General features: G+C 41.9%; 1 protein-coding gene across 3 annotated transcripts in view; it reads right to left on the minus strand.

Moving 5' to 3' along the window:
- Positions 1–14,958, minus strand: part of LOC135504327 (anoctamin-7-like) — a 32,872-nt gene extending 17,914 nt beyond the window's left edge. For all 3 annotated transcript variants that reach the window (XM_064922785.1, XM_064922784.1, XM_064922786.1), the window contains exons 1-15: positions 14,897–14,958; positions 14,454–14,668; positions 13,784–13,922; positions 13,295–13,494; positions 12,971–13,078; positions 12,721–12,857; positions 12,504–12,561; positions 12,221–12,331; positions 9,726–9,891; positions 9,338–9,428; positions 3,331–3,427; positions 3,002–3,145; positions 1,203–1,340; positions 767–865; positions 272–374 (exon numbers count right to left, since the gene is read on the minus strand). In XM_064922785.1, coding sequence (XP_064778857.1) covers positions 272–374; positions 767–865; positions 1,203–1,340; positions 3,002–3,145; positions 3,331–3,427; positions 9,338–9,428; positions 9,726–9,891; positions 12,221–12,331; positions 12,504–12,561; positions 12,721–12,857; positions 12,971–13,078; positions 13,295–13,494; positions 13,784–13,922; positions 14,454–14,606 — 1,744 coding nt within the window. In that variant the 5' untranslated portion in view covers positions 14,607–14,668; positions 14,897–14,958. The remainder of the gene's footprint in view (positions 1–271; positions 375–766; positions 866–1,202; positions 1,341–3,001; positions 3,146–3,330; positions 3,428–9,337; positions 9,429–9,725; positions 9,892–12,220; positions 12,332–12,503; positions 12,562–12,720; positions 12,858–12,970; positions 13,079–13,294; positions 13,495–13,783; positions 13,923–14,453; positions 14,669–14,896) is intronic.

The raw sequence follows: 14,958 nt of genomic DNA on the forward strand, positions 1-14,958 counted from the left end.
TTTGAGGGTAATATTATGCATTAAATGTACTTTACAGGTATCCAAATACATATGCTGTACTGTAATGACATCACCACTTTCAATATACTACTTGGTGTTTAAATGGTCTTCACGCTTATCTGATAGACAATGTTTTTTATTTTAAGCCACTGTGATTGATGTAGACGCTTAATCTAAGTCCAAGGAAGTGGATTTCCCTGTGGGTAGATGTATTACGTGGAAGTGTATTGGCTGAAGCAGAGGGGGAGGTGTCTGAGGGTCATGTTCTTACCCCATTTAGTGAGCTGCAGTGCCAACGCAGTATAGACCTGCCCCATCAGCAGAATCAGGGCCAAATTCACCATACTGCTGGAGATATTAGCAATGTTCCCTGCCTGAGGGGAAAAAAATAAAAATACACACACACACACACACACACACACACACACACACACACACACACACACACACACACACACACACACACACACACACACACACACACACACACACACACACACACACACACACACACACACACACACACACACACACACACACACACACACACACACACACACACACACACACACACACACACACACACAACACAGAGAGAGAAAATCTAAGCTAATGTATCCAAGATGATGTATCACTCCAAGCTAATGTATAGCATCTCCTAGCATTAGCTAAATGCAGGATGTCAGCCATTATCAGGTGTTTTGAAGGGTATTCTGACCCAGTGTCAGCAGCTGTATTTATCAGAGCAGAGGGTATTGTACTGTACCTGAGTGCGCAGCACAAAACTGCCTGTGCGGTACATCATCACACTCACTATCCCACGGTACATAATCACTGACACCAGGAAAATCATAACCACACACAGCTAGGGATAGGGGTAGAAAGAAAAAAGAGGAGTGAGGAGAATACGACAATTATTAGTCCAACTACACCTTAATTACACACTTGTGTCTCAAATGCAGTTCACTAAAATGGCATCCTTTCCTGGCCTTTTCCTCATTAGTAGGGTATGAAGTTTTGCCAAATCGTTTAGTCATTGAAGCGCTTTGAGATTCTTTGAAAAGCTCTATAACAGTTCAAATAATAATTATTATTATTGTCATGTCAGTGACAGATCTGGGACCCGGCTACCCCTGACGTACTCCGCCACGTAAAAGACCATAGAACAAAGGACACGAAGAGAGTAAAACTCAGTGTCTTACCATGATGATGATGACCATAGAGCCAGTGAGCATGCGAGACAGCCGGGCCCTCTCTGGGAAGTAGGGCTCTTTCACTCCCGTCACTGGGTTGTACTCTATAGAAGGAGCCATGGCCGCAAACTCAGGCCGCGGACGCTCCTAGATACACACACACACCAATGGGGGACATATGTTTGGTGGTGAAAGTACTTAAGTAGTTTTTTTGGGTATCTATACTTTACTATTTATATTTTTGCCAACTTTGACTTTTACTCCACTATATTCCCAGAGAAAATAATGTACTTTTGATTCCATACATTTTCCCTGACACTAAAGTACTCGTTACATTTAGAATGCTTAGCAGGACAGGGAAATGGTCCAATTCACGCACTTGTCAAGAGAACATTCCTGGTTATCCCTACTATCTATGATCTGGCGGACTCACTAAACTCAAATGTTTCATTTGTAAATAATGTCGGAGTGTGCCCCTGGCTATCCGTAAAAATACAATTTTAAATTAAAAAATCATGCCGTTTGTTTAATATAAGGAATGTGAAATGATTTGTACTTTCGGTTCCTAAGTATATTGTAGCAATTACATTTACTTTTGATACTTAAGTATATTTAAAAACAAATACTTTTAGACTTTGACTGAAGTACATGCAGTACACTGAACAAAAATAAAACACAATCATTTCAAAGATTTAACTGAGTTGCAGTTCATATAAGGAAATCCGTCATTTGAAATAAATTCATTAGGCCCTAATCTATGGATTTCACATGACTGGGAATACAGATATGCATCTGCCTGTCACAGATATTTTAAAAAATTCAAAAGTAGAGGCGTGGATCAGAAAACCAGTCAGTATCTGGCGTGACCACCATTTCTCTCATGCAGTGCGACATCTCCTTTGCATACAGTTGATCCGGCTGTTGATTGTGGCCTGTGGAATGTTGTCCCACTCCTCTTCAATGGCTGTGTGAAGTTTCTGGATAATGGTGGGAACTAGAACGCGCTTTCGTACTTTGTCGATCCAAGGTATCCCAAACATACTCAATGGGTGACATGTCTGATGAGTATGTAGGCCAAGAACTGGCATATTTTCAGCTTTCAGGAATTGTGTACAGATCCTTGTGACATGGCGTCGTGCATTATCTTGCTGAAACATGAGGAGACGGCAGCAGATGAATGGCACAACAATGGGCTTCAGAATCTCGTCACAGTATCTATGTGCATTCAAATTGCCATTGACAAAATGCACTTGTGTCTGTTGTCCGTAGCTTATTCCTGCCCATACCATAACCCCACCACCACCATGGGGCACTCTGTCCAAAACATCGACAACAGCAAATCGGTTACGAAGTCGGCTACAATGCTGAACTGCAGTCAGGTCAAGACCCTGGTAAGGATGACGAGCACACATGTGAATAAGAAATAAGCTTTTTGAGTGTATGGAACATCTCTGGGATCAGCTCATGAAACATGGGACCAACATTTTACATGTTGTGTTTCTATATTTGTTTAGTATAGTATTTCAGTTTTACTTGAGTCATTTTCTAATGACAATTGAATACTTTTTCCACCACTGCATATGTTAACAAAGCAGTCTCCATATCTGTGAATAATACTACAGTAAAACTGGATAAAGATGTGCCCTTGCTCAAGAACTGGGTTATTTTACAAATATGTGACAAATCATGTGAAATGAGGCTCAACTTAGTTTTGTTGATTCTCTGTTTTTATAGTATGTACGGTAACACATATCACAGAATTGTGAAAGAATAGAAATTTAAATGAATGAATTGGCTATTATCCAGACCTCTTCCTCCTGGAAGTCCATGCAGTCCCAGTGGTGAGCCAAGGTGGCCACCTTGCGTTTCCAGTACTCCAGGAAGGTGACAGCCCAAAAGGACATGAACACACTGAAGAAGACTGTCCCGGGGTGGTCAAACAGGTAGCCCACCTGCCAACACATACACACAACATGGGCCTGTCATCTATGGATTCATTATAGTGGGACGGCTAAGCTATCCATAACGATCGTTCATTATTGTGATAAAAGCAACACATTAGGCATAGAGGTTTCAATAGGCACATCAAACAGTCACTCACACCCCCTTGTTACTGTAAATGTTCAGCATACAATACCTTAGCCATTGGGCAGATATCAGACATGTTCCAGGGCTTGCAGGTCTTACAGAGAGGACACATCAGGTAGCTGCCCCCACTATTACAGATCTCCTTGCTGTGGACAGTCAGGCACACAATCATAGACACAGACTTCACTACTTTTAGTCCAGGCTGTGTCTGAAATGGCACCCTATTTCCTATATACAGATGTTGAATCTTAATTTGACCCCTTTTGTTGCAGGAGGAAAATAATCCTGAAGCAGGAGGATTTTAATACCTGAAAAAATATTTAGAATCGATGCCAGGGGGCAGCTGGAAGCAGTGTTTGTATCCAATGCAGTACCATACCTACATTGAATCTTATGTAAGGTAGGTGCAGGCTGCAGTGCATCTCTTGTGGATTCTTATGTGGATTATAATAAATTTATATATTTGGAGGGGGTATATGTCGTTTTCGTTACGGAAAATCTTTTTTTTTTATCAATCGTTTTTTTATATGTTCAAGGCAAGCAATTGTGCCTGTGTAGTCTAGCAGTTTACCCGACACACATATGCCAGAGTGGGCATGGGTTCGAATCCGGCCCACTCCCCTTTGACTCATGGATGAATGTCTATTTTTGACACATTAATTCTGCGTGGTTACAGGGTTAATTCCGCATGGTTAAAAAAGGGTTAAAAAAGAAACAACACAAAAGGTTAACAGTTTAGGCATTAATTCCGAGGAGTTAAGGTTAGGGGCAGGCTATGGTTTGGGGAAGGCTTAAAACAGTGCATTCGGAAAGTATTCACACCCCTTCCCTTTTTCCAAATTTTGTTATGTTATAGCCTTATTATAAAATGGATTAAATAAAAACATATCCTCAGTAATCTACATACAATAACCCATAATGACAAAGCAAAAACAGATTTTTATAAATGTTTGCACTTTAAAAAAATAAAAAAATAAAAAAACGTTATATTTATCCTTTATTTAACTAGGCAAGTCAGTTAAGAACATTATTATTTACAAAGACGGCCTACCGGGAAACAGTGGGTTAACTGCCTTGTTCAGGAGCAGAACGACCGATTTTTGCCTTGTCAGCTCAGCGATTCGATCCAGCAACCTTTCGGTTACTGGCCCAATGCTCTAACCACTAGGCTACCTGCCGCCCCAATCAATACTTATTTACACAAGTATTAAGACACTTTGCTATGAGACTCGAAATTGAGCTCAAATGCATCCTGTTTCCATTGGTCATCCTTGAGATGTTTCTACAACTTGATTGGAGTTCACCTGTGGTAAATTCAATCAATCAAATGTATTTATAAAGCCCTTTTTACATCAGCCGATGTCACAAAGTGCTATACAGAAAGTCCTTGTCCATCTCGCTCTAGCGACTCCTGTGGTGGGTTGGGCGCATGCACGTTGACATGGTCGCCAGTTGTACGGTGTTTCCTCCGACACACTGGTGCGGCTGGCATTCCAGGTAAAGCAGGCAGTGTTTCAAGAAGCAGTGCGGCTTGGCAGGGTCGTGTTCCGGAGGACGCATGGCTCTTGACTGTTGACTCTCCTGAGCCCGTAAACTCACTTACTTGACAACTTCCTTCACTTGATTTGGTCCACCGCAAGCCTCCGACCCTCTGCAATAGCGTGACACCCTCTGTACGGAGCCTCCTGACCACATTTCCGGATCAAGCATAAATCGTGACCTAAGGCAGGTCACAATTTTCGATGAGGGTTGTTGATATCAATGCCTATGCATTCCATGCATAGACAACTCCAATAAAGTATTTTTTCTAAAAGTTGCTGTTATACTTCTATCAAAACTTCGATTAGATCAAATCAGCCTTACATACATAGCAAGCAAATACGTCATTACATTTTTTGTTGACAAAATTTGACACTCTCATTGACCTCCGTACAAAAACTCCTCTCTTATTGAGCAAAAGTAACAAAACAGCGTCACCTACTGGAGAACACAGATTTTTGGCCGAGATGGGTCTCTCGCTTCGCCTCTTCCTCTCTGGCAGTGCTCTCTGGCTCCGAGCTTCGTGAGTTCGTGTCCAGTGCTGGGCGATCTAGTGACAAACCTGAGCCTGCATTAGGCCCACACGTTAATTGCATTTATTTCAATGTTTTGAAGAAGTAAATTGAATAGTCTGACAATTTACACATCAGAGAAGAGTGTCTCAGCTCAACAAAATCATCTTTGATTGAGCTCAAATAGGTTCAAAGGTTCCAGATGACTGTGTGATCACGCTCTCCGTAGCCGACGTGAGCAAGATTTTTAAACAGGTCAACAATCACACGTGGGGCCAGACGGATTACCAGGACGTGTACTCAGAGCATGAGCAAACCAACTGGCAAGTGTCTTCACTGACATTTTCAACCTCTCCCTGGCTGAGTCTGTAATACCTACATGTTTCAAGCAGACCACCATAGTCCTTGTGCCCAATAAAGTGAAGGAATCCTGCATAAATTACTACCGCCCCGTAGCACTCACGTCGGTAGCCATGAAGTGCTTTGAAAGGCTGGTCATGGCTCATATCAACACCATCATTCCAAAACTAGATCCACTCCAATTCACATACCTCTCCAACAGATCCACAGATGACGGAATCTCAATCACACTCCACACTGCCCTTTCACACCTGGACAAAAGGAACACCTATGTGAGAATGCTGTTCATTGTCTACAGCTTAGCATTCAACAACATAGTGCCCACAAAGCTCATCACTGCACCAAAGACCCTGGGACTAAACATCTCCCTATGCAGGAGACTTCCAGGATCCAGCAGGTAACAACACATCTGCCACGCTGATCCTCAACACCGGGGCTCCTCAGGAGTGCGTGCTTAGTACCCTCCTGTACTCCCTGTTCACCCATGACTTCGTGGTCAGGCACGACTCCAACACCATCATTAAGTTTGCTGACGACACAATGACAACAATGAGACAGCCTATAGGGAGGAGGTCAGAAACCTGGCAGTGTGGTACCAGGACAACCACCTCTCCCTCAATGTGAGCATGACAAAGGAGATGATCGTGGACTACAGGAAAAGGATGGACGGGGCTGTAGTGGAGCAGGTCGAGAGTTTCAAATTCCTTGGTGTCCACATCACCAACAAACTAATGTAACAGATTTTTTTTGTGTTTGTGCTTTTCTTATAACTAGTTTCTGTGTTCTATTTATGTGCTCTTCTATAAACCAGTTTTTGTGTTCATGCAAGTGGCTGACTGAACAAATCCTCACTATCAGTAGCTGCAATTTGGCAGTATGCCCAGACCTTGTTTTGAGAACAAAAAAACGAAAGATATCTCAGTTTCAAGGTCTCAGCTTAGAGAGACAAAGCCTTGTGAGGTATTGGTCTGTCACATGTTATGAACCAGTTTGGTCGGTCACATGAATGAAACAAAATGGTAATGATTAATTAATTATGCTAAATCATGCAAATATAACTGTGTATAGCCGTATAGAAGACGACGGCTGGGACTGCCCAGGGGGAGCTCCTGATTGAAGTGTACTATGGTGCATTGAGTTGGTTGGAACCTCTCCAGTGCACTGACAAATGAAGGATTGTTCTTTTAAGATTGACTTCGAGTGTCCCTGTGTAAGAATTTCTACGACAGTATCATGGTCGAAACACACCTATAAACTCGCGAAGAGGGCCCGACAACGCCATTTCCCCCTCAGGAGACTGAAAAGATTTGGCTTGGGTCCCCAGATCCTCAAAACTTTCTACAGCTGCACCATCGAGAGAATCCAGACCGGTTGCATCACCGCCTGGTACGGCAACTGCTCGACATCTGACCGTAAGTTGCTACAGAGCATAGTGCGTACAGCTCAGTACATCACTGGGGCCAAACTTCCTGTCATCCAGGACCTATATACTAGGCGGTGTCAGAGAAAGGCCCAAAAATTGTCAAAGACTCCAGTAACCCAAGTCATAGAATGTTCTCTCTGCTACCACACGGCAAGCGGTACCGGAGCGCCAAGTCTAGGTCAAAAAGACTCCTTAACATCTTCTACCCCCAAGCCATAAGACTGCTGAACAACTAATCAAATGGGCACCTGGACTATTTGCATTGACCCCCTTCCCCCCACTCGGTACCGGTACCCCATGTATATAGCCTCATTATTGTTATTTTTATTGTGTTACTTAATTATTTTATTTTTTTACTTTAGTTTATTTAGTAAATACTTTTATTGTTGGTTAAGGGCTTGTAAGTATTTCACGTTAAGGTCTACTCCTGCTGTATTCGGCGCATGTGACAAAAAGGTATTTTGATTAACATCACAGCTTTATGAAATAAAATATTAAAGCCACACAATACAGGCTTTTAATCCACACCAAAGACCATAACTAAATGAACAAATGATACATAGCCTAATTATAAAACGTGGGTGAGCATCCACACCGGAGGAAATTTTATCGTTCTATATCTGTCAATCAACTGATGTCCAAAATCAAAATGTGTAACTTAATCAAGTCAGTAGGAGGAATTTAGTTAGTTATGCCAGAAGGGCATTGGCCGGTATTGAACCCAAGCTGACATGGTAGGTCTATGTGTACGCACTGAAGACAGCAACCCTAACCGCTAGACCCCAGGCCATAACTGAACTCAATTTTGAAAGTCAATTCATGACATTAGGATACACTTGACACTTCTATGTTGTATCCTAGTGGAGATCAATAGCTATATTGTGTTATTAAGCTATATAAAACGACGGTTGTTGATGTGTATGGCTGCATTTCAGATAAAAAAGTAATAGGACCTAAGCATATTTGAGGGAGAAAGAATACTATTTTGATAGCAAGCCCTGATCCCAATGACTCGATCTCCCCGCATTGAGAGAGGGAGAAATGCAAATGTTAATAAAAACAAGGCTCATTTGAATTTTCTGATAAAGCAGGAAAATTCTCTGCATAAAAATAGTGATCAAGTTAAGATCCGAAATCTGTAGTGCACTACTTTATTATTAAGTAGTGTACTATAATGGATAGAGTGCAATTTCAGACACAACCCCAGTCTGCATTTGCATGTAATGCAAAGATTATTATCCCTTGATTTCCTGCTACACAGTAAATTACCCGAGACTAAAGCTCTCTGGCTTTTATACAGTACAGTGATTGATAGCACTAATCCACAATGAACAGGAGGATTTACAATAATGCCCTTGGTCTTGTAAGAGGCTCAATGCTATTCTTCCTTCTCTCTATTATTGCATCTTTCATCTCACTTTCTCCATGTTCGCTCTTAATGTAAATCTTCTGTGATTCACCACCAAGCCATCAAACACTGATACCCGAGGAAGCAATTATCAGCATCTTGCCATGGAAACAGATTTGAGATGGAAAACACTGACCAAAATGTTTTTCTCCCCCTAACACACACATAGAAACGAACACGGACACACATGCGAGTGTATGCAAGCACACACACACACGTCTTACTATACTTGTGAGGACCAACAATTGATTCCCATTCCAAATTCTATTTTCCTTAACCCAGAATTTAACCCTAACCTTAACCCCTAATCCTAACTCCTAATCCTAACCTTAACCCTAACAGCTAAGCCTAAAATAGCCTTTTTATTTTGAATTGAGGACAGGCAAAATGTCCTCACTTCTCTGAATTTTAGTTGGTTTGCTATTCTTGTGAGGACTTCTGGTACTCACAAGTATAGTAAAATGTGCACATACACACAAACACACATATACAAACACACACAGCACAGTGAAGCAATGCAACAGACTAGGTGGTGCATGAGTACACTGAAGAGGACTCTTGTGGGTAATGCATTATGTCTGAGCAGCCTGCATGACATTTGCAGAGCCTCAGACTGTGCCTTACACTAGGCCACTCTGTTGCATAAATTATACTGGTACAACATCACTTTGATCCAGCTTTTCGTCTCTATTCATAGTAAAGATATATAATCTGACCTCTATACTGTACAGTTTTCAAACCATGAACCTTGATTACAGCCAAAGGAATGAATCTGTTAGAAAAGCATTGTAAGTGAAGGAGTTTCAGGACTTACGCAGGAGTGTTGGTCCCCATGGACATGAGTCCTGACACAAAGACAAAGGCCCCCACCACCGCCGCTGGGAGCAGCCAGGCTGTGTAGAACCCTACAGAGGAGGAACAGAGAGACAAAAACCTCCTCAACAACTCTCTATGTCAAACAATACAATGGGGGTAACTCACAAAACTGTACTGTTGTGGTAAATTGACCACATATCATAAGTGAAAAGATATTGATTTCTCTTTCATCTAAGTCTTCGTAAGTATGATGCTTGCCACTAAATCTCAGATTTTTCTGATGTGTTCAGTTTCATAACGCCCCCACCCCAAAGTATAACCATAAAAGCAGTACAGAACAAAATATTGTACTGTATCAGATTTACTATATGAGGAATCCTGCTTACCCAGCCAGGCAAAGTAAAGGGCTATTTTCTCTCCAAAGTATTCTCTGATGTGGTCAAGTGGCTGGTACTTGTACCATTTAGACCAGCGGGCCCAATACTGGAACAAGACCTGCCTCTGGTTCAGCTCATCTGGATGCACCTCATACTCTGGAAGCTCAAAGGGGCCCTAACAAACATACACGTACATACACACATTTAACAAAGACTGGTGTACTAGGCAGATGTCTTTGTGTGTGGCGGTTAGGGCTGTCCCCGACTAAAAAAATTGTGGTCGACTGAGAAGCACCCTGATCTGTTTCAATGTATTTTTCCATATATACAGTGCATTCGGAAAATATTCAGACCCGTTGACCTTTTCCACATTTTGTTACGTTACAGCCTTATTCTAAAATAGATTAAACACATACATCTACACACAATACCCCATAATAACAAAGCAAAAAAAGTTTTTACTTTTGCAAATGTATTTAAAATAAATAACAGAAATACCTTATTTACATAAGTATTCAGACCCTTTGCTATGAGACTCGCAATTGAGCTCAGGTGCATCCTGTTTTCATTGATCATCATTGAGATGCTTCTACAACTTGATTGTTCAGCTGTGGTAAATTCAATTGATTGGACATGATTTGGAAAGGAGCACACCTGTCTATATAAGGTCCCACAGTTGACAATGCGTGTCAGAGCAAAAACCAAGCCATGAGGTCAAAAGAATTGTCCGTAGCTCTCTGAGACAGGATTGTGTTCTCTGGTTTGATGAAACCAAGATGTAACTTTATTTCATTGTAAATAAATTGGGGCCTGAACAAGCGTCACATCTGGAGGAGACCTGGGGAAGTGGGGAAGTTTTTCAGTGGCAGGGACTGGGAGACTAGTCATGGTTGAGGGAAAGATGAACGGAGCAAAGTGCAGAGTGATCCTTGATGAAATCCTGCTCCAGAGCACTCAGGTCCAGGCTGGGGCCAAGGTCCACCTTCCAACAGGACAACGTTCCTAAGCACACAGCTAAGACTACGCAGGAGTGGCTTTGGGACTTGAATCCGATCAAACATCTCTGGAGAGACCTGAAAATAGCTGTGCGGCGACGCTCCTCATCCAAACTGACAGAGCTTGAGAGGACCTGCAGAGAAGAATGGGAGAAACTCTCCAAATACAGGTGTGACAAGCTTGTAGTGTTATACCCAAGAATACTCGAGGCTGTAATCGCTGCCAAAGGTACTTCATCAAAGTACTGTGTAAAGGGTGTGAATACTTATGTAAATGCAATATTTCAGTTCTTTATTTTTAATACATTTGCAAAAATGGCTAAACTTCTTTTTGCTTTGTCATTATGGGGTATTGTGATTAGATTGATGAGGGGAAACAATTTAATCAATTTTAAAATAAGGCTAACGCAACAACGTGTGGAAAAAGTCAAGGGGTCTGAATACTTTCCGAATGCACCGTATACAGACACACCCTATGTGTTAGTATAAAATCAACTATATATGCACCGAACTTGTCTGATGCTTTAAGCACACTGTTTCATTTAACAATTAAGACACACAAATTACTCAAGAAAGAGCCCGATGGTCATACTGTGTTAAAAAAAAATCCAGCGAATGCCTGAGTGACTGGCCCACGTTGTCTTGATCTCCTCCCTACTGCAGCGAAAAGGCACCACAGCACAGCAAGTCTTTATTGCGATGTCCGTGCTGGAGCTGCAACATAATTTCAGCCATTTAGTTTCTTACTTGTTTCTGACTGAAAGGTTTGGTTACCGAAATCCCTAATTTATTTAGGAAAAATTCCCTATTCCCTCAACCCTTGCACTCTGAGTGAAATTGCTTGATCCGGCATTTTGCCTTTGCATGAGGCTTGGTGCTCACAGAGTCAGTAGGCTATTTAACAAACACAGAAGGCAACAGAAGCAAGATCTGCCTTATCTCTGTAGACATATATGGATGATTTAAGCCAGACACATTTAACAGTTAGGCTATTGATTATAGACCTACTTAAATTGGAGATTCCTCTTGCCTCAATTTTCTAAGACAATTAGGCTAAGGTTGTTTCCTCGTCTCTGCTGCTCCTGCCTCCACCACATTGTTCTCAATCTTAATAAGCGGGTTAATATTTCTATTATGCACATAGCAACATAGGGAAAGGCTCCAAATCTACAGTGTACTGAAGATTGTTTCAGAACCGCGGACAGCGACCGTACCCAAACGGGAGAAAGCGCATTAAAGTAATATTAGATTTATTAGTGTTGTACCATTATTTGTACATAATATAACCATATACAATTTCATTATCACATGTCTTAGAGTGATGGACTGTGCCATCCCCGTAGCCTCCGCAATGGATTAGTCCACTGAGACAGACGTGAATTAGACAGGATTCTTGTGCACCATGCAAAAAAAAAAAAAAAAAGAAGAAATCTCGGTCGACCAACAGCCTATCGACCAGTCAACTAATGGTGTCAGCCCTAGCGGCGGTACATTAAGAATGTCTCTGACCTCATGCAAAGGAAACGCTGCAGTGTATGCCCCCTCGTTGAGCAGTCGAGCCACGCCCACCTCCGCTCTCTTCCTCTTGCCGTACACCGTTCTCGCCAGAAGCTCATACACCTGCCATGGACAGCCAATTGGCCATATGAGAATGACATAGTCTGAAGTAAAGCATTTTTGACCACATATAGGTCAGCCTATATACAGTACAGTATGTCCATCTATTCCTGGTGTACATCCATCATTATCCAACAAATGGGTAAAGATGCAGAAAGTCAATGGATGCACTCACTATACGGTGTCTCTGTGTGTTAGTAAAGTAGGTGTCATGGTTCTCACAGCCGAGGAACCTGAGAAGTGACAAACAGAGCGAGGTTAAACCTGTAGTCATTTACAACTTACAGTAACAGGGTCTTTTATAAAGGTCAGCATGCAATGTGGCTCAACTAATTGTTGAGGATTAGCAATCAAATCCGATATCAGGAAGTTTCCGGGATGTAGGGACTCACTTCTCCATCTTTGACTTGCGAAAGGCACAAGTGTAGTAGTCCAGTGGCCTGTTTGGCAAGGACTCCGCCATTAGGTTGGGAATATATAGTTTCCGAAGGATCCGGTCAGAAGTGTTGAAGTTTGGGTTTGGTTGGGCCTGCGACACAAAAACAACATTCTCCGTAACACTCCACACACCATAGTATCGGTTTTACCGTATTTTGCACTACTGTATTTTGCACTGTCATAAAGTGTAGTGTCAGCACTGACCTGTAGGGGTGCTCTCAGAATGAGCTCCTCTGCGTAATACACCAACACATCCCAAGGGGCGCTCAGGTTCAGATAATGGATGGTTTTTTTCTCGCTCGCCGTCTCCTCCTAGTGCCAAACATCAATCATTACAGAACATTCACAAAATGATTAATTATATGTTACAGTGTGCTGCAGCATATAAGCATTATTAGATTGAACAGTAAAACTGTCAACAGAGCATTAGCATTAAGAAGGAACGATTGTTATTGGGAAAGTAGAAACACTAGATCTAACCACTAAGTCTTGTGGAGCTAGGTGAGTTAGTAGTGTATATTATATGACCTTTTCCAGCAGTATGCCGGCATTCTGCAGGTTTTGGGTGAATTTGTTCCTCCATCGAGCCAGCTGAGCCTTTCTCCGCTCAGACCTGCTGCTCCCCTCCTCTGCCCTGGCTCCGACCTCCTCCGGACCGCTGGTCTCAGATTGACCCCTCCATCTGGAGCGATGCTTTCTCAGTTTCACCTCCCATACTAGAACAAAGTCTGATTCAGAATCAGTCAGACAAAGCCATAGGTTAGAGTTTGATTGGTGGCTTGTTCTTTATACTGTCTGTTACCAGGGATCTGCCACTCTGTTCCTGGAAAGCTACTGGGTGTGCAGGCTTTTATTCCAGACCTGCACTAACACACCTGATTCAAATGATTAAGGCCCAAAGTGAAGACCATAATTATTTGAAAAAAGGTGATTTTAGTGCTGTGGTGGAAACATTCAAGTCAAGCAACTTAAAGTAAAATGTAATACTGTACAGATATACAGAAAGCCTAAAAGCACCTATTTTGGTTCTTCCATCTCTAAAGTAGTTCCCCCCTAGTGGTTGTTCCGGTCGGCTACTTGTTTTATCACAGTGTATATAGATGGGGTCATCCTCATCATCGTCATTATCATCAGAAGAAGCCGCTGCAGCTGAAAGCTGAAAATATTTCCGTTATATAATGTATATCAATATGACGTCCATTTACATATCAGATAAATAAATAGGACATAAAAATGGCTGTTATGACAGTGAAATCTAATTGTGTCCTCGTGTTACTATTGTATTTGTATTCTTATTTTTAAACTCTGCATTGCTGGGAAGGGCTCTTAAGCAAGCATTTCACGGTAAAGTCTACACCAGTTGTATTCGACAAATAAAATGTGACTGATTTGGAACGAGCTGTAGCTATTGCAATAGGCAACAGCACAAAAGCTTTATTCGCAATATTGATTTTAGATTCAATCACCATAAAATAACATTTTAGTCAAAATTAAAACACTGTTTTTAGGGAAAATATTTTGGGGGGATCATATTGACATCAATAAAACTATATGAGGAGAAAGCTTGAAGTCAAATCAGCACTAACCCCCATTCAAGATGCACTGCAACATTCAACATTCTAGGTAAGTCATCATCAGAGCAGCAATAGGATGAGACCAAATCAGGGAGGGAGTGGGGGACACTTACATATCTTGGTGGGATGAAACCCCCGTTCTGCAGACTCCCATAGCTGTCTGTGGTTTGGGGTTCGCCCCGATTGCCCGTTACGTAATCCAGATCAAGCAGCACCTCCCTGTCACCTCCTGTGGCCAGGAGCAACTCCGAACCCTTCCTCAGCATGTTGAAGAAGACGAGGAGGGTCTGCGAGTGTCCGTCTCTAGTCAGTCAGTCTGCTTAGAGAACTACGAAACACAACATACATGCATAAACATACAAACTGTATGTCACATGTACTGTATATATACACTCAAACTCTGATGAAGGTATTCATGCAGTGTTGTCATGCAGGTTCATTAATTAATTGCTATCATTCAAATGAATCAAATCGGATTAAATGAAAAGGAAGAATGGATACATTATTCCAGCAAGAGATGGAGGAGTGGAGGGGCGAAATGACAGGATACTTCTACCTCAGTGGAGAGGGGGCTTGAAATAGGAGAGAATGACGGGTGGATCTGCAGTAATCTCTGCC

The sequence above is a fragment of the Oncorhynchus masou genome, chromosome 18 (assembly GCF_036934945.1).
Source record: "Oncorhynchus masou masou isolate Uvic2021 chromosome 18, UVic_Omas_1.1, whole genome shotgun sequence".
NCBI lineage: Eukaryota > Metazoa > Chordata > Actinopteri > Salmoniformes > Salmonidae > Oncorhynchus > Oncorhynchus masou.